The following is a 19,389-nucleotide window of genomic DNA, read 5'->3' as shown; positions in this document are numbered from 1 at the left end:
ACACACACACACACACACACACACTTTATTGGTTGTGGACGACTGTTGAAAAGGCATTCCGAACAACAGCAACAGTATGGCATGCAGGTGAAGTTGGTGCTGAGAGGAACTTACTTATAGTGTCAAAAATCTTCAGCTAACAAGGCCTCGGTGACTTGTATATATACATAGTCTAGCCGTGAATGCACAAAAGCCATATAAAACTGGAGCAGCTGCGGCCTATCTGCTCCCCAAAACCTGTGGCTAAGGCACTTTATGACATTTCCTGGGTTCTGGTTTTCAGGTCTCTCAGGTGTGACAACCAGGACAGTTTGGAGCCAAAAATGAGGCCCATGAACATCACTGAGCTTTTGAAATGTAGACTGGATTACCTCATATGCAAGTCAGGTAAAGCAAAAAAGAATGAGAATGACTAAAATAAAAACACAAGGTACTGAAACTTGAAGTCCTAGAATGAGAAATCATCCGAAACATACATGGGCCACCAAAAAATACAGAGGTATGGAAATTGAGAAGCAATGAAGAAGTTTATCGCAACATAAAAAACATAAATGAAACATTACGAAAGAAGTGACTACCATTTTTTTGACACTTGTACAGAATGAACAGCAACAGGTTAACTAAACAGATTTTTAAATATCTTTGGGACAATAGCTTGGATTCAAGACGTTAGGAAAGATTTGGAAAAAAATGACATAAGTGAAAAAGATGCAACAGAAAGAAAGATTTTCAAGAGGAAAGTGTTAAAACTGGAAGGATTCCAAGGTACGAGGGAGAAGAAGACTGGGTCAAAATGGTCTGAGGAGAGAAAAAGGACACATAGTGAAAAGATGAAAGAATACTGGAGGAAAAAGAAAGAACAACAAAGAAGGAAGCACTGAAATTGGTGTGTGGTCCTTAAGATGATCCAAATGAAGAAAGAAAGAAAGAAAGAAAGAAAAAGAAAAACACACATTTATCTGCAGAAAATTGAAAACCCATCTTTGCAGCCCACTCTTCTAACCTCCGTAGTTGCAACAATGGAGGAGGAACAGAAAACAGCAAAATCATCCACAAATAAGGAGGATTGTATAAGTCTCCTTACCATACCTGTGATACTGTTTATGATTATGGCAAAGAGGGTAACAATTAAAAGATTGCCCTGAGGAATATGATTGTCCTGCTAAAAACGATCCAACAGCACATCATCAACACGGGACATAAAAAAAGCGCTTGGACAGGAAGGACAAAATGAAAATGAGGAGATGGCTAAAAGCCTCATTGATGGAGTTGCACGAGAATACTGTGTCTCCATGTAGGGCTATATGCCATAATGATATCAAAGAACATACCGAGACAGTGATGTATATGTATGAATGCCTGCTGAATAGCCGCCTCTTTGTGCAGCTACAGCTGTATCCCTCGATTTATACTTACAGCTTTGTGAAACAGCAGAGATACCACTATATCCTGTAAACAATGTGCATTTAGTGACAGCAACTGATCATAAAAATTATACTGCTATTAGGCAGGTGCACATTAGGTGCAAGATTTTTAGAAAGGTACTTTGATGTGACTGTACTGATTACTGACTCTAAGTGTGGACTGGATTTTTGGTAATGACTGGTTGACCAAATGAAGATGGACATTCTTTTTGGAAGAGGATGCTTAAACATCTGTGATAACAATGACGAATTGGAGGTTAATTTTTTCAGAGAAGAAGAAGAAGAAGAACCTTCCATAGTGTCAGGAATTAGTATTATCAAGAACAACTTAGACGATGGAACCGAAACGGCAGTTTACACGAAGGATGCTGTGGTCACAGAAGAAATTCGGGAGCAAGTCAAAAATTCAAGAAATTTAGTAATTTGTCCAAATCCTACAGGGAAGAATTGCAAGAAGTTTTACGTATGCAAGCAGAGGAATTTTCAAATAATTCTGGATTTATGGTAGGACATCAATGTCAAATGATGGTATGGCTGCACAAATGGTTGAAAATGAAATTGTATCCAGCAATCCGGTACATACACTAACACTAGTTAACAAATTTAAACATTTTTCCGGAATCTGGTTTGTAAATGGGTGGATTTGCCTAATTTGGGGTGCTGAATACACGGGTAAAATCAGTTTTTCTCTATGATGTTACATTTCCTAGATACACAGCAGAATAAAAAATGGTAATAGTGAAAATTGACACAATTAAGAAAAACAAAAATACGCATTCAGAATGTTTGAAATCAATACTATTTTGTCTGTATACACGGGCATGATGCCAATAAAAGGTCCAAATTAGTTCAGAAGATATTTTCACCGTTAATCGTCTTTGGTTTTTGAAAAATGCGAAGATGGAGCTCTTCTTTTGTTTGCCGTTTCATCACACCCCCTGTCAAGACTCCAGCAGTAGTCACCCATCATTGAAGGGCTCCAATGGTCTTGGTAACAGAGTTCCATGGTAAGAATGTCTTGGTGAAAGCGTTCACCATGCTCATCACTTACGGCTCCCTAACTTTCCGCGAAGAAATCAAGGTGAGAATGTAAAAAGTGAATTTTAAGCGACATTCTACGCCCCATGTTCTTATAGTTGTCTAAAAAGATAATTCACAATAGTAACATAGTTTTTGTCTTTTCTGTTGCCCTTCACAATTGCTTTAAAAGAAGACCAAGCAGCTAATTGGATATCTGGGAGTTTGGTATCAAAGGTTGGATCTTTTAGCAATTTTCTTATTTGTGATGCAACAATTATATCCTCTTTCAGCTCACTTAATTTGGGAAACTTTTCTTTTACGTGATTGAAGGCCTCACCTTTTTGATCCAAAGCTTCTACAAAGTTCTTGATAAGGCCCAACTTGATATGAAGGGGAGGCAAAATGATTTTATCAGGCTCAACCAACGGAGTATTGTTCACATTTACATTTCCAGGAACATATGACTTCCTTACAGACCATTCCTTGACTGTATAGTGGTTCTTGGTGTCACGGATGTCCCAAAGGCACAAAAAGCAGCAGTATTTCATGAATCCAGCCTGTAAACCTGTAAGGAGTGCAACAACTTTTAAATCACAGCAAAGCTGCAATTCATGATCCTTATATTTGATTGCCTCAAGCAGCAAAGCGATGGTTTCACAAGTTTCTTTCATGTCTACTGTGTAAGCAAAAGGTAAAGATGGAAATGCATTGCCATCATTCAGTAGCACTGCTTTCAAGCTGGTTTTACTGGAGTCAATAAATAGTCGCCACTCCTGTGGCTTATATTGTACACCTAGCTGCATTATCAGACAATTGACGTCTCTACATACAAACATTGAATTCTGCATATTCAAATACTGAATGAAGGAAGCACCTCTTGATCTGAAACAGGAAATTTTTGTCCCTGGAGCTAGAAGGTTCCATTGTTGCAGTCTCGACCCCAAGAGTTCAGCTTGCTGTTTCGAAAGTTTTAGATGGCAAACCAAATTGTTCAATTCCTTTTGATTAAAGAGCTGAGGCAAAGTGTCATAATATTGAAGACAGTACTCTTCTATATGTTCAATACTTTCTGATTTACTTGACATGGTATCTGGTTCTGTGGCTTTCAAGTTACAGACAGGAAAAGGCAACCCCTTATCATGGGGCACAGGCAAATGCACTGACAATACATTCGGATACTGTATTTTATGTCTAGTTTTGCTTGAATGTCCCAGAATATTTGTAAGAGAGAAGTAACAGTCTGAATAATGGTCATTAGGCTCACACCACACCATCGGAACAGCAAACGGCATGGTTCGGTATTTTCCTTTCAACTACTTGGTTAAGTCTGCAGTACAGGTTATGCAGGCAATGTGAGGTGCAAAATTTTTATCTTGATCACCAACAGGACAATCAAAATACAATTTTTATGCCTTCTTAACCAAATCAGTGATTGGTTTTCTTTGGGCTTTTGCAGTGAATTTCCCACACACATAACAAAAGTTGTTGGGATGGTTTAGACAGCAACGAGATTTACTAGTTGCCATTTTTCTTAGAGTGAATTCTAAACAGAAAAATTTGCACTATCTTTCACAGGAAACACACTTAACATTTACGGATGATTTGTAGATCTTCTAGCTCTCCTATGGAAATAAAAAACAAACAATTGAACATCAAAACAGAAGAACAGCAAAACGCGAAATACTGAATACGAAAAATAAAAAGCCTTTAAAAACTCAAAAATGATACATGCTAGAACATTTTGAAAGGTATATTCAGATTCTACACACCAAAATAATAATAGTTGATGTATCACATCCCAAATGCAAAATGGCTGTTGACTAGTGTAATTAAAAAAAAAAAAGACCACTACGTTGGACTAATCACGTCACTCAGCCTCAGCGAGATCTATCTTAATAATTTGGACGTGACAAATAGTTATAGGAAGTTGGAACTGGAGGCAAGAAACTGAAAGTTAATGCATTCTTGCACTACAGAAGATGCTACAACTTCAAGCAGATTACATTCGGTTTAAACATTTCATTAGCAGCATTTGTTTGACCTTTGGACGTGACTCTTGGGGAGAAGCTTTTGCAGAATGTAACAGTGTTTGTCAATGATATTTTGACTGCATCCATGTCATGGCAGGAGCACAAAAATACACTAAATAAAGATTTAACAACATTTAAATCGGCTGCAGTGACACTCAATCTGAAAAATTTTAAATTTGCAAGAAGATGCAATTCATGAGACATGCCATCTTGTCTGCAGGACTGAGTCTGATCTGAAGAAATTAGGAGCAATTCAAAATTTTTCACTACCAACCTGTAAAAACCAACTTCAATCATATTTCAGTTTTTGTGGATACTACAAGCATTTTCTTAAAAGTGTATGGCTTGTTACTGCTTGCTTTACAGCAATTAACTAGGAAGAATTCAGTTTGCACTTGGGAACTGGCCAAGAGGAAGCGTTAGATGATATCAAGAAGCAATTCTTAGAAGCTCCACTACTGTACCAGCAGACCTTGATATATCATTCTATCTCGAGAGAGACACTACAGTATCTGGACTTGGGAGCCACTTTATATCAACTACTCAGTGAAAATGATCAGGTACAACGTCATATGATCACGTTCGCAAGTCAAGTTTTGTCAGTGTGGGAAAGGAAATAGTGTTAGACAGAGCACGAAGCACTTGCGATTTTTTAAGGCTTTGACTAATTCTGCTATTTTATGGTTGGGCAGCCCAGCATTGCTCAAACAAATTATAGGGCATTATCTCTTCTCCTTCAGTGCAAATTAATACATATACGACTTGCTAGATGGGTCATCACCCTCCAGGGATTCAGCTGTGATATCCAGTACATTCCTGATGGAATAAATGTGGTGCCTGATGCTTTGTCACATCTTCTGCAATATTTAAAAGATGTTTGTACTGAGATCCCATGTGTCAGAGAAGAGAGATCAAGGTTAACTTTATAAGAGGTATGTATGGAGAGTCAAAAATTCATACTTCTCTATGTAATATCAAAGCAGAGCAAGAAGCAGATGAGATATTAAAAATGATCAAAACAATGTATCAATATGAAACAGAAACTAAAATTCAATAATATTACTTAATTTATGGCGACATCTTGTATTGTAGCACAGACTTAAAACTAGGAATTGTGGAGACTTTGCAAGCCAAAATACAATATTGAAAATACGATTAAATAGCATCCCACTTAGGTAACGAATGGACATCAATTACTTCCAATATGATGGACATAGAGGAATTATGGTCAAAGTTTACAGGGATTGTAAATGATGCTCTGGAGAAATATGTGCGAAGCAAGTGGATTAATGGCGAGGAATCAGACACTTTTGCATTCTCAGTTCAAAAAAGAACACCCGAACGACAGGAGGCAAAAGCTAGCAGAAATTAGTGTGCCTTTAAAAAGATAATGTGCAAAGCATACAAAAACTATCACAAGCATACCTTAGTCAAAGGTCTTGCTGAGAACTTGAGAAAATTATACTCTCATGTGAAATCACTAAGTGGGTTGGAGGCTTTCTATCCAGTAACTCACTGACCTGTCTGGTGTGGCTACAGAAGACAGCAAAGGAACAGTTGAAGTTTTATATTTCATGTTTAAGAGTGTTAGGATCCTCACCACGTCAGATTAAAAAACGACATCAAAGCAATTCAATGGCAGGCTGGCAGGTTCGACCAACACGCAAGTATAACAGAGGTGCTTCGTGAACTCAAGTGGAATTCCGTAGGGCGAAGACAATGTTCTTTTCGTGGACAACTATTTAGAAAGTTTAGAGAATCGGCATTTGAAGCCAATTGCAGAACAATTCTTCTGCCGCAAACATATATTTTGCATAGAAATCACATAGAAAAGATAACAGAAATTAGGGCTTGTAAAGAAGCTTATACAGCTGTTTTCCCTCACTTATTCTGGAGTGAAGCAGGAAAGAAAATGACTAATAGCACTACAAGGTACCTTGCACCAAGCACCACATGGCGGTTTGTGGAGTATGTATGTGGATGTAGAAATATACCCTTATCAGTTTTGGACGTTTTGGTCCGGAGGAATTGAGAAACAAGTGATCTTTGATAACATATCTTGGCGAGTACAAAAAAATTATAAAATAATGTGACTTAAGTCAGGATACCAAGGTGTCTACAATCTAAAGACCATTCAACCAAACTATTTGATAATGGACTGCAATTTCATTCTAAAGTGTGTAGCTCACTGACTGATGAAGAAAAGATCCATCACAATGCTGTGTGTACAGATCACCCAGCAATAAATAACAGTTATCATGATCCAACTCCTAAAACATTTTTGTAAAGTATATATCAATTACCACAATCCATAAGGCGACACTGTGCAAATTCTGAATGCCAGCATATACACTGCCAAGCCCTGCAGTGTAATGCAGACAGACAGTACTTGGCCGAACTACCATGATTTGTGTTTGAAAATCTTCCCTATAGGAACGTTAGATATGTCACATCTCTCACAATGTGATTTCCACACGGCAGGATCATTTAAGAAGGTGCTGGGATGCAAGTGGTTTGAATATGATTAGCAGTGTACCAGTTTCCCATTCAATGACTGCATACACATTCCAGCAACCCATATTACGCAGGACTCACCAAACTTCCCATCCATAATACAATTGACTACGAAATAGCAGAAACTATGTGGAATAGTGGGACTTCTTGTTTTGTAATTGTTGTTCCAATACACAACAATTTATAACAACCAGTTCTTTTCTCATTCCTCACATCTGACTAAAAAACTGAAGAGATGGAAAGGGAAAGTACACAGACACATCAATGAGACATCCGTACAATTTAACTCTGAAATGATGAGCAGTGCAGCAGGTATAAATTCTGAGACAGTTTGTAAACTACCGCACAGCAAAAATCATACTGATGAGGGAACGAAAAGTGTGATTTCTTTCCTTAAGTATATCTTTGCCGCTTTTGTACTGTTCCATGATAAAGGTTCCTTCTGGGTGCTTGCTCTATCATCTAAGTAATCCGTAGTTTAGGAAGAACACAACTTTCATTTAAAGCAATATGTTTTTAACCATTTCATGCATAGTGTAGCTGATCAGCTACAGACTTCATTTCTTCGATGTATCCTATACTGAGCAACATTTTGTAACACATTCGTTATGTAGTTAAGTGTATACACACTACTGCAGCTGCTAAGCTGCTACTAGGTCTTCATAGCGATCATAAATGGCAGAATGAACAGAAACAGTTCGACAATCAGCCTCGTGGATGTACTGCCGTGCATGTGTTTTGGCAGAAAGTAGACACTTTTTTTTGTGTTTGTGCACCAATTTGTGGGTTTGAAAATTACTTTTTTATTTTGAAAACGTAAGTAGATATGATGTAGACAGTTAATTCGAGTGTCTTTACAATAGATTTGAAATTAGGTCTGTTTCTGCGTTTGTAGCGACTGTCAACAATAATGCTTTGTTAACTTAATTAAAAAATTTTTTCAATATTTTTTTCGTAATGTAGGCCCTATAAACTAAACATGGCGATTTTTACAGCATGAAATAAAAAATCATGCATTTAAGGGTTAAAAGGTTGGTACACATGCACTATAGGTAACCTACCTTGCAGATGTAATGTGTTGTCCAATATTGCTGGAAAATCAACTATGCTCCGAAGATCCATGTCATAATCTACTTGCAAACGGAAGAGTACATGTAGATAGTATCCAGTAGCAGAACTCAAATGCATCAGAATTTTCGCTCTATCAGATGGGCTCCATTTTTCCTTAGCAAAAAGAACATCTCAATTAGATTAATCAGCTTTTCCTACTAATGAGTATACATTATATTTATCAGAAATTATGTATACACTGTATGAAATAATGTATAACAATGGAAAGCCCAGGTTGGAATATCAACAATGAAGAAAAGGATGGATCTTTACTTACTATAAAGATGATACTTTGAGTTGCAGACAGGCACAAAAAAAAGACTGTTACAAGTTAGCTTGCAGCCAAAGCCTTCGTCAGAAAAGAAAGGAAAACACACACAAATGAACACAAGCTGTCACACCTCATGCACACATGACCACTATTGCTGGCCGCTCTAGCCAGACTCACATTCACACAAGCATGCATCCATCACGCTGGCGCGTGGGATGTGACCTGCGCCTAGCACTGAGGCGAGGACATTTTGGAAGTGAACTGGTGGCACAGTTAAGTGTCCCGATCCGTGCTCTGGCACAGGAGCCTGCCAGCTGGGAGAAGAAAAGCGTTACGACGGGCAATTCATTAGGGAACAGCGGTGTGGGAGACAACTATTGAGGGAATGGATCAGGCGGTGAGGTCTCAATCTTCAAATATGCATACATAGGAACTGCCAATGATGCTCTGTATTGCAAATTGTACTTGTGTGATTGACGAGTTTGCAATGGTGGGCTCTCCAACTATGAGTGACCCACCAATGCTGGCACAGTCAGCAGGCAGGGACGGTGTTGGTTGGTGAGTCGACACTCCAAACCCCATGGAGTATCAACTACCATAGCTGGCACCCACAAAGGTTTTGGTCCACAGGAAAATTCCCAGACCACTGAATTTGGAGGGTATCATCCACTGTGTTGGATCATGGGTTTTGAGGGCTGTCGTGCCAGGAGGAGGAGGAGGATGAGAGTATGTGGTTGTCACCTACTGAGGAGCTCTGGCAGTCATGGACGTGGGTGGTCCTGTACACCTACAGACACTGCGCATGCTGGTGCCGTGGTGGATATGCTCACTGATTTCAACATTTGTTGTTTAAATGTACACACCATTCGCTCCACATCGTCGTTGGTGTAGGGGCGAAAAGGCGGGCTGAACAGGCAGGCAGGGGGAGACAGGAGCAACAGCTTGATGTTGGACACACACCAAATAACTGCACACCATAGCCTCCACGTCTTTGTTCAGTCACGGCATATCGGCTAACAAAGGCTCTCATCTGTGACATACCTCAGTGTCCACAATGGAGGAGTTCCAAGATATGAGGGTGTAAGGTAGTTGGGATGACATTGCGGTGCGTATTCCCCCTCCAAAACCAGCATGAGAACATCAGAGACACAAACAAATGGTGTGAAAGATGGGCGCAGGCACAGAGTTCTGTATTATCTGATTTGGAAAAAAAAAGTGGGCCTCCCACGCAGCACGTAGTACATGACACACCGTAAGACAAGATCACGGCACATTGACATTCTGCATTAGTGTGGATACTGGAAGAGCTCCTGTTGGTCAAATGCTGGGTTCTGATCCTAAGAGTACATGAGAGAGTTCATCCGTGTTTGCATATTGCATAGTAGGCTTGTACTTAATGGTGTAATTGTAAGAACTAAGGAAAACAGCCCAACTCTGGAGCCTCTGAGCCGTCCCCTCTGTAACCCAAGAAGAGCACAACCAACAGTTTGTGGTCAGCAATGAGGGTAAATTCAGTCTCAAAGAGATACATATGGAATTTCTTAATGGCAAATATCACCCCAAAAGTCTCTTTCTCGATCTGTGAGTAATTTCTTTGTGTAGGCATTGTCTTCGGTGTATAAATGATGGGTTGCTCAGTACCGTCATTGTTGCAGTCCGACCGCACTGCACAAATGCTGTAGGGAGAAGTGTCATCAGCCAGCACAAGGGACACGATGCAGCAAAGGGTGTAAGGCAGGGTGCTGAGTGTAACGTGTGCTTCAGTTGGATGAAAGAGCCCTCACAGGCAGCCAACTACCGAACGGAATGCTCTTTCTCTGCAACTCGTTGTGTGGGTTCATAAAATATGCTGCTTGGTGGAGGAACATAGAATAATAATTCACCTTACCTAAAAAGCCTGCAGCCCCTGTAGGTTTTAGGAATATGAGAGTGAGTCAATAGCCAAAACAGTGCAGTCAGTGGGCTGAATCCCTTCTTTGTTGAGCAAGTGTCCGAGGTATTCCACTTGCTCTTGGAAAAGAAACCTGACATTTGTATAGGCGGCATTTGAGCCCTACATCTACATCTACATTTATACTCCGCAAGCCACCCAACGGTGTGTGGCGGAGGGCAATTTACGTGCCACTGTCATTACCTCCCTTTCCTGTTCCAGTCGCGTATGGTTCGCGGGAAGAACGACTGTCTGAAAGCCTCCGTGCACGCTCTAATCTCTCTAATTTTACATTCGTGATCTCCTCAGGAGGTATAAGTAGGGGGAAGCAATATATTCGATACCTCATCCAGAAACGCACCCTCTCGAAACCTGGCGAGCAAGCTACACCGCGATGCAGAGCGCCTCTCTTGCAGAGTCTGCCACTTGAGTTTGTTAAACATCTCCGTAACGCTATCACGGTTACCAAATAACCCTGTGATGAAACGCGCCGCTCTCCTCCGTCAACCCGATCTGGTACGGATCCCACACTGATGAGCAATACTCAAGTATGGGTCGAACGAGTGTTTTGTAAGCCACCTCCTTTGTTGATGGACTACATTTTCTAAGCACTCTCCCAATGAATCTCAACCTGGTATCCACCTTACCAACAATTAATTTTATATGATCATTCCACTTCAAATCGTTCCGCATGCATACTCCCAGATATTTTACAGAAGTAACTGCTACCAGTGTTTGTTCCGCTATCATATAATCATACAATAAAGGATCCTTCTTTCTATGTATTCGCAATACATTACATTTGTCTATGTTAAGGGTCAGTTGCCACTCCCTGCACCAAGTGCCTGTCCGCTGCAGATCTTCCTGCATTTCGCTACAATTTTCTAATGCTGCAACTTCTCTGTATACTACAGCATCATCCGCGAAAAGCTGCATGCGACTTCCGACACTATTTACTAGGTCATTTATATATATTGTGAAAAGCAATGGTCCCATAACACTCCCCTGTGGCACGCCAGAGGTTACTTTAACGTCTGTAGACGTCTCTCCATTGATAACAACATGCTGTGTTCTGTTTGCTAAAAACTCTTCAATCCAGCCACACAGCTGGTCTGATATTCCGTAGGCTCTTACTTTGTTTATCAGGCGACAGTGCGGAACTGTATCGAATGCCTTCCGGAAGTCAAGAAAAATAGCATCTACCTGGGAGCCTGTATCTAATATTTTCTGGGTCTCATGAACAAATAAAGCGAGTTGGGTCTCACACGATCGCTGTTTCCGGAATCCATGTTGATTCCTACATAGTAGATTCTGGGTTTCCAAAAACGTCATGATACTTGAGCAAAAAACATGTTCTAAAATTCTACAACAGATCGACGTCAGAGATATAGGTCTATAGTTTTGCGCATCTGCTCGACGACCCTTCTTGAAGACTGGGACTACCTGTGCTCTTTTCCAATCATTTGGAACCTTCCGTTCCTCAAGAGACTTGCGGTACACGGCTGTTAGAAGGGGGGCAAGTTCTTTCGCGTACTCTGTGTAGAATCGAATTGGTATCCTGTCAGGTCCAGTGGACTTTCCTCTGTTGAGTGATTCCAGTTGCTTTTCTATTCCTTGGACACTTATTTCGATGTCAGCCATTGTAATGTCACACAATGTAATAAAGAGGGTGCAGAGGTAGAGCAGGTGGTCTTGGCGCTTAGCACTCGTAATAATTGAGTCGTCTAGATAATGCATACAAGGGGGAATGGAAATAGTTAACTGTTCGAGGTAACTCTGTAAGACTGTCAGAGTGGGAGAGATCCCAAAGGGCAAATGCTCATATTTGTACAAGCCAAAGTCAGTACTGATGACCATAATGTGGGATCTGCAAATAAGCATTGGTCAGGTCAATCTTAGAAAAATATTCACTGGTGACACGGGCATTGATTGTTGACCCAAAATCTCCAGAGAGCCGGAGGCAGCCATTTGGCTTCTCAACCGCTACCTGTGGTGTAGCCCAAGCATTAGTTTTGACAAGTTCAATTACCCCAGCTTCATGAAGGCAATTGAATTCAAGCTTAACCGCCGTCCATAGAAAGACCAGAAGCAGATGTGCCGAACAGAAACAGGGCACTGCATCTGTATGCACCTCGAAATTGGTATTGCATCCCAGACCAGGTTTGACAGATTCAAAAGAGGCACAAAGATAAAGTTCCTGGAAGGGACCCATGCGCAAGATGACCTGAACTTTGTCCGTGACGGCAAACCCAAACAAGAGAAGGCATTTAGGCCAGAAATGTTGCAGTTGTATACGCAGACCAGAAAAAAAAGGTCTATGTTTTTTGCGGATGTACTGGTTAAAAATACACATTTTCTCTGGTGAAAATATACTTTTTCCTGGGTAAAAATGAGCCACACGCCTGATGAAAGCACATATTTTCTCTGTTAAGTGACAATATACTTCCCATAGGAGCAGTGAAACTTAGTAATCCTTTGACTGGTGACTGTTTTATGCGCAGGTATAGAACTTCCCAACATTATGGAAACAAAACACAGAAAAAAGTGCACCTTTTGAAAAGATCTTTGCTGTGTGGCACCACTTAAAATGCATATTTTTGTATTATGAAGAGATCCAAACAAATTCCATCAAATACAGCAATGTAGCTTCTGAAGCACTGAAGTTGAGATTGAAACGTGTTTTTATCAGCCAACCACAGCTTATGTCATGTGATCTCGCCATCCAACGACAGCAGATATTACAGGCATAGGACTCATGATGTTGTCAGCCAATAACAACATCTTTGTTAAGCAGTGTGAGCAGACAAATAGGATAAGTCAATAGTTTAAATTAACAAAGTATAACTACAAGAAAAGCTAAGCTTTCACTTATAATATTAGTTGTCAAAAATTGTTTGCTGTTTTTCCGAGTGTGTTGTTACGCAGGATCCTAAGTGCACAGCTTAAACTGCAGCAGCTGAAATTTCAGACAAGCACAATTACAAATTCACTGCTGTTAATGAACATTTCATGGGTTACCTGGATAAATACGTGTTCCGTACAGCACTTCGACTTTTCCATAGACAGGCCAATTATATGAGCAATTGCTCAAGAACTCAGTTTGCACATTTCGTTAAAAGGATAATTATACTTGTTGCCGTTGTTACTGAATAATTTGTAATCTATGAAATAACTAAAATAAATATGAAAGACAAACTTTGAAACTTGATCTTTTTTTAGCACGTTTTACCCTTACAGATATATTAAACACAAATGTGCCAATAGAATTTTAAACACTGGCATAAATGACTGGTCTTCTGGGCCTGAATTTTCTCTAAGTGGCTGGTCTTCAGCATTAAATTGGAATGAGTGTCCAACATTCCGTGATTTAAGAAATTCATCACATGCAACATAATTTATTTCGCATAAAAGGAAATTTACTTTGAAAGTAATGCTTCTCAAATCACCATTCACAACTTTTCCAGCAAACTGTTAGAAATGTAAACAGTTTTGACATCATGCTCATCAAAATGAGGCTCACAAGAAAGATGCATCAAAAGTAGTTTGTTGTTAAAAAGTATTGCATAGTCTGAAACATTTTGATGTCAACATACACTTGTTTATGCAGTGTGTTTTGTTGTTGTAAATGGTGCGTTTTCTTCGCAAATAAATTTTTATTTTGGTGTTATTCTACGTAACCTACTTGTAAGCTGCCGCAGTTGTGGACTGACTTCTGAGGGGAACGGAGCTGTCAACTTATGCAACCAACTTGCAGGAGGACAGGTCAATGCTGGGTAGCCCAGACGAGCATACATCGTGAGGTTCACCAGGGAAACTGTTGCTTCTGTGTCTGCTTGGAAACAAACATCCTAATTTAGAGTCACGAGATCAATAAACAACTTGGTATCAGGTGGACTGTCCTAGGGAAGAATGACCTGGAGTTCACGGACCATACCTTTCCGCAAGTGGTGAGTGAGGCTGAACAGATTGCACGCTGGTACATTGTGAAACATTCAAGACAAGATGGGAGCCTCCACTGCTTATGCTGACATGGTTTGAGTGGCTGCTCAGAGCCTACTGACACCTTTGTAAGTGATGAATCACGACACTGTCATTGGGAAATGGACATACGAGAATTTTGACCCCTTGACGGAGGATGAACCACAGCTATCTGGGGATAAGCTCTAAGGCGTTCATTTGCTGCTTGTGAAATTTCGAAAGAATCTGCCATTTTAAAAATATCGTCCAAAAAAAGATCGTCCAGCTTGGGGACGCAGTTTGTACTTCCACATCGGGAGCCAATTGGATCACCACACCACGAATCAAGGAATCCACATATGAGGTTTTGCAAGACACAATTGAAATCACATGAACTCGGTCCTTGCAAATCTGTCTCCCACGAGTAGTATGACTGACCTGGTTGCTTGTGGTATTTATGGAACTTAAGGCACAATGTGACAACACAGAATCATTGTGAATAATAGTTTGACAGCAATGAACACATCTCCTCGAACATGAGGCAATCGGATTTGAGATGGGAGCCAGCTTCTTTAGTAGCAAAAAGTCTTTGGGGAAGCCCGAGAAATGAATAGTGACCACTGGAGAGAGCAACATCAGAAACCCAAGAAGCAGCAAAGTGCTGTTTCAGCCATTGCAAATACATGTCCTAACATTCCCTGGTGTCGTTAAACAGCACAAACAGGGATGGACAGGACTCCACCTGGGAAACGACCACAGAATGAACAGGCTGTGAATCCTGCACCTGCAAGCATTGTGATAAAAGGTGATTTTCCTGACGTAGTACGTCGGTTTGCTGTTGGAACTGCTGTTGCAATTACTGATGCACGAGAAGCTGTTGCTGTTACTGTTTCACAAGTTGCACAAATTTTGCATTCATAAGATGCCATTAACATTTTATCTTTTTGGCAATAATAGTAACCGTAATTGCAGCACTAGCAGGAGACGCCGGCCGAGCAGCCGAGGGTGTCGACGGTGTCACCGAAAAGCACAAAAGATAACAATGGCGATGGGCGAACAAGACAACATGACAGAACAACAAGTATGAAGTGGAAACCAGATCATGAGTCTTAGACATACCAATAGCAAGAACCAAACAATGCTGTGTATAATTAATAAATGAGAGTGCAGTCGGAACACGACTGAGGTCCTCGACCCCATGCTGTGAGCATGGCCATGGGCATCAATGGGCTGACATGTGGCGCGTGGCCCATGCCCAGCGATGAGGTCATGGCAACAGTGATCATAAACATTAAGAGCGCTGCCCAGCAGTTGTCATTTAGGTTCATGCTTTCTGGTCGGCTTTCTAATTAATCAGGCCAGAATACCAGAATGTGTGCATGAGGTGTGCCTACTTGTGTGGATTGTGGGTGCTTTCCTTTCTTTTCTGAAGAAGGCTTTGGCTGAAAGCTGAGAGTGTTACAGTCTTTCCACTGTGCCGGTCTGCAATTGAATGTGTCATCTTTACAGTGAGTAGCAATCTAGCCATCTAACCTTTTTGTAATGATTAAGTGTACATAGTACATATTTTAAATAGAAAGAAACGTTCCACATGGGAAAAATATATTAAAAACAAAGATTCCATGACTTACCAAACGGGAAAGCGCTGGCAGATAGACACAATAAAAAAAAACACACACACACAAAATTTCAAGCTTAAGCAACCGACGGTTGTTTCGTCAGGAAAGAGGGAAGGAGAGGGAAAGAGGAAAGGATGTGGGTTTTAAGGGAGAGGGTAAGGAGTCATTCCAAGGCCTTTAAATATGTCCGCTTGTGTCTGTATATGTGTGGATGGATGTGTGTGTGTGCGAGTGTATACCTGTCCTTTTTTCCCCCTAAGGTAAGTCTTTCCGCTCCCGGGATTGGAATGACTCCTTACCCTCTCCCTTAAAACCCACATCCTTTCATCTTTCCCTCTCCTTCCCTCTTTCCTGACGAAGCAACCGTTGGTTGCGAAAGCTTGCAATTGTGTGTGTGTGTGTGTGTGTGTGTGTGTGTGTGTGTGTGTGTGTGTTTTTATTGTGTCTATCTACCAGCACTTTCCCGTTTGGTAAGTCATAGAACCTTTGTTTTTAATATATAGTACATATTTTACACACACACACACACACACACACACACACACACACACACACACACACACAGAGAGAGAGAGAGAGAGAGAGAGAGAGAGAGAGATGGGGGGGGGGGGGGGGGCGGCGGCGGCGAATAACATTGGATTTCTAAAAGAATTCTCATTTTTTCGAGATAATTTAAAAGATGTGACCAAAATATAAGACATATACTCATGAAATATATACAGAGAGAAGGTAGCTTCTTGTTGCTGAATACATGGTGTATAGTAAAATGCACAGGAACAACTATTCAAAGAGACAAAGCACAATAGAAATGCCTGACATGGCATACTGAATTTAATTGGCAAATGCAGAAGATACAAAAATGTAGCATCACTGAGGAGGCCTAGGCGTGAGTATTCGAGGGATGTCCAGCAAGTCCCAAATGTCCCAACAGGTCTACTGCTGTGGTCAACCTGTGGTCAAGTGGGAAGTGGTTTCAAGATGTGGCAAGCAGAGAAAGACTTTCTGGGAGGGTGATCAAAAGGTCTCTTTGGTTTCCCTGACAATCAACTTTCTGGCAATATCTGTATATGGTAACTATCCTTTCCAAACTGCACTCATTTTCTCTGTTCTAGAGGGCTCATCCTGTCTTGCAAGGGCCGAGGATTGACAAAGGTAGTACTAGCGGAGGTTGGGAGATCCAGCGTTAGGTGTATGATAAGGGCCCCTTAGGGATAATGTTGCCAAAGACAGGAAGAAATCCAATATGCAATCTTATGTTATCAAAGATTTGGTATGAGTCCTTCTGGTTGCCACAAAGAGCACAGGGCACAGCCAACTGCATGTCTTGGCTCATGTCACAATGTCACTTCAGGACAGAAAAATTTCCGTCTGGCTTCCAAAGGCTATCTGAAGTGATAAAGACCATCATCTTGTTTGTAGATAACGGTGGAGCTCACAATGTACACAGGAAAAAGGTAGACCGGGAAAATGTCAGTACTATAGTTGCAAATTATCACAGCTGTGTTGAGAAAGAACCAGAAAGGTGATCCTAGAAAATAGTAGTATTATAGCTGTAAACTATCATAAATGAGTTGGGAAAGAACCAGAACTCCAAGCACTACCAGAAATCACTGAAGCTTAATTCAGAGATAAGTTAAGCTGATGAACTTAATGATGCACATAAAGGATACACTAAATTCAGTTGGTGGTGGTGGTGCTGTTGTATGTAGTTCCTCTTGTAGTGGAACTGAAGTAGACAGCTGCTGTGAGTCAATATGTGTAGAAGCTGTACTCAACAACCAAAATAAATTGCATGATAATTGTTTCCTTCTACCAAGTCCAGACTTACATGATATGGTTCCTAAAAGATTCAAGGAAAATTTTAGTCTCATTTTAAATATGAGCTCATTTTGAATATGTGCTCAACTCACACAATTCCCCATCAATTTGTAGACAAAGAACGTTTGAAATCAGTTGTTGGTTGAAATATCATTCAAAGTTGTACAAAATGAATTTTCAGAAAATTTATTTGGCCAATTAGTTTCAGTGTAAATGGTTGTGATAATGTACAAAACCTGTTAGCAATAAACAATCCGGAGGAAATAAAAAGTGTCATTATGGACACAAGGATTTGTGACCACAAGGTCATGAATACCACAAGGTGTAAATCCATCAAAAATGAACACACTATTATGAAAAGGGTAGACTGCTATTCACCATATAGAGGAGAGGTTGAGTCGCAGACAAGCACAATAAAATGATTGCTAAACATGTGAAGACCAAAAGCCCTTCTTCTTCTGAAGCAGACGCTGAGGCTAGAGACGGTAGTTGAGTGTGTGTGTGTGTAAGTTGTGCTTGCATGAATGTGCATGCCTTGTCTACTTCAGAAGAAGGCCTTTCAGCCAAAAGCTCACATTTTAGCATGTTTCTGTTGTGCCTGTCTGCAACTCAATCTTTTCGTAATATTGTCATTATTCCATCCTGGATTTTTGACACACAATTTCCACTTTTTTCATACTAACTATATAAGTATCATCAAATATGGCTCATTAAAAAAAAAAGTGCTAAAGCAACTGACTGTATTACATAAAGTAAATTAATAACATAAGGAACAGACTACCAAGGGAAACAAAGCATGTCAGGACAGTGTTACAGCAACAAAGAAAAAAAACATGCTAGATTCAAAAGAAAAAGCACAAAATCTTCAGGAACGGTGCCAGTTTACAGATGCTATAAAGTTTGTGTGGACTTCAATGTCAGATGCTTTTAATAGTTTCCAAATCTAAAGATCTGGCAGAAAACCTAAAAAAGTTCTGGTCATGTATAAAGTATACCTGTGGTAAGAAACAATAAATACCTCCACTGCAAGATATCAATGGTAACATCACTAAAGAGTTATTCCAAAATTCTTTCACCATGGAAGCTGCAGTAAATACTCCAGAATTAATCATGAGCACCTGCAAACATGATTAATTTGGAAGTAGATACCCTCCGTGTAGGCAAACAATTAAGTCATTTAATTCAAGCAGGACTTCTGGTCCGGATTGCACACCAATTAGATTCTTTTCAGAGTATGCTGATGAAATAGCTCCATTTATAGATGTTTATACAACTGCTTGATCAACACAAGATCTGCACCTAAAAACTGGAAAATGCACAAGCCACACCAACACCCAAGAAAGGTAAGAGAAGAAATCCTCTGCATTACAGACCCACATAATTCACATTGATCTGTAGTACAATTTTGGCACATTTACTGTGTTCTGACACTGTGGAACATGCAACAGGCTTTTTCTGTCTGTCGAAGGCTATTTTATTTCAAACTTACCAGTTTCAAATGATGTCACACAGCTTCTGATCTGATGAGCAATATAAATAAATTACAACTGTGTTTCAATCATGTGTTTACAACATTACAGAGCTAATTTTTTTCTATCTAATTATAATATAAAAGTTGTATAACTTACTGTATCTCGTAGTTACAGGGGAACTAATCTTAATGGAACTACCAGTTTCACTGTCATATACTACAGTT

At 40.2% G+C, this 19,389-nt stretch overlaps 1 protein-coding gene across 1 annotated transcript in view; it reads right to left on the bottom strand.

The window, feature by feature from the left end:
- LOC124622143 (protein SMG5) overlaps positions 1 to 19,389 on the bottom strand; it is a 276,199-nt gene that overhangs the window by 214,624 nt on the left and 42,186 nt on the right. Inside the window, exon 3 of the mRNA XM_047147775.1 lies at positions 8,050 to 8,212. Within this exon, the coding sequence (XP_047003731.1) occupies positions 8,050 to 8,212 (163 nt within the window). The remainder of the gene's footprint in view (positions 1 to 8,049; positions 8,213 to 19,389) is intronic.

This window comes from Schistocerca americana, chromosome 7, assembly GCF_021461395.2.
Source record: "Schistocerca americana isolate TAMUIC-IGC-003095 chromosome 7, iqSchAmer2.1, whole genome shotgun sequence".
NCBI classification, from domain to species: domain Eukaryota; kingdom Metazoa; phylum Arthropoda; class Insecta; order Orthoptera; family Acrididae; genus Schistocerca; species Schistocerca americana.
The sequence above is the reverse complement of the archived record's forward strand: the minus strand, read 5'-3'. Positions and strand labels throughout refer to the sequence as shown.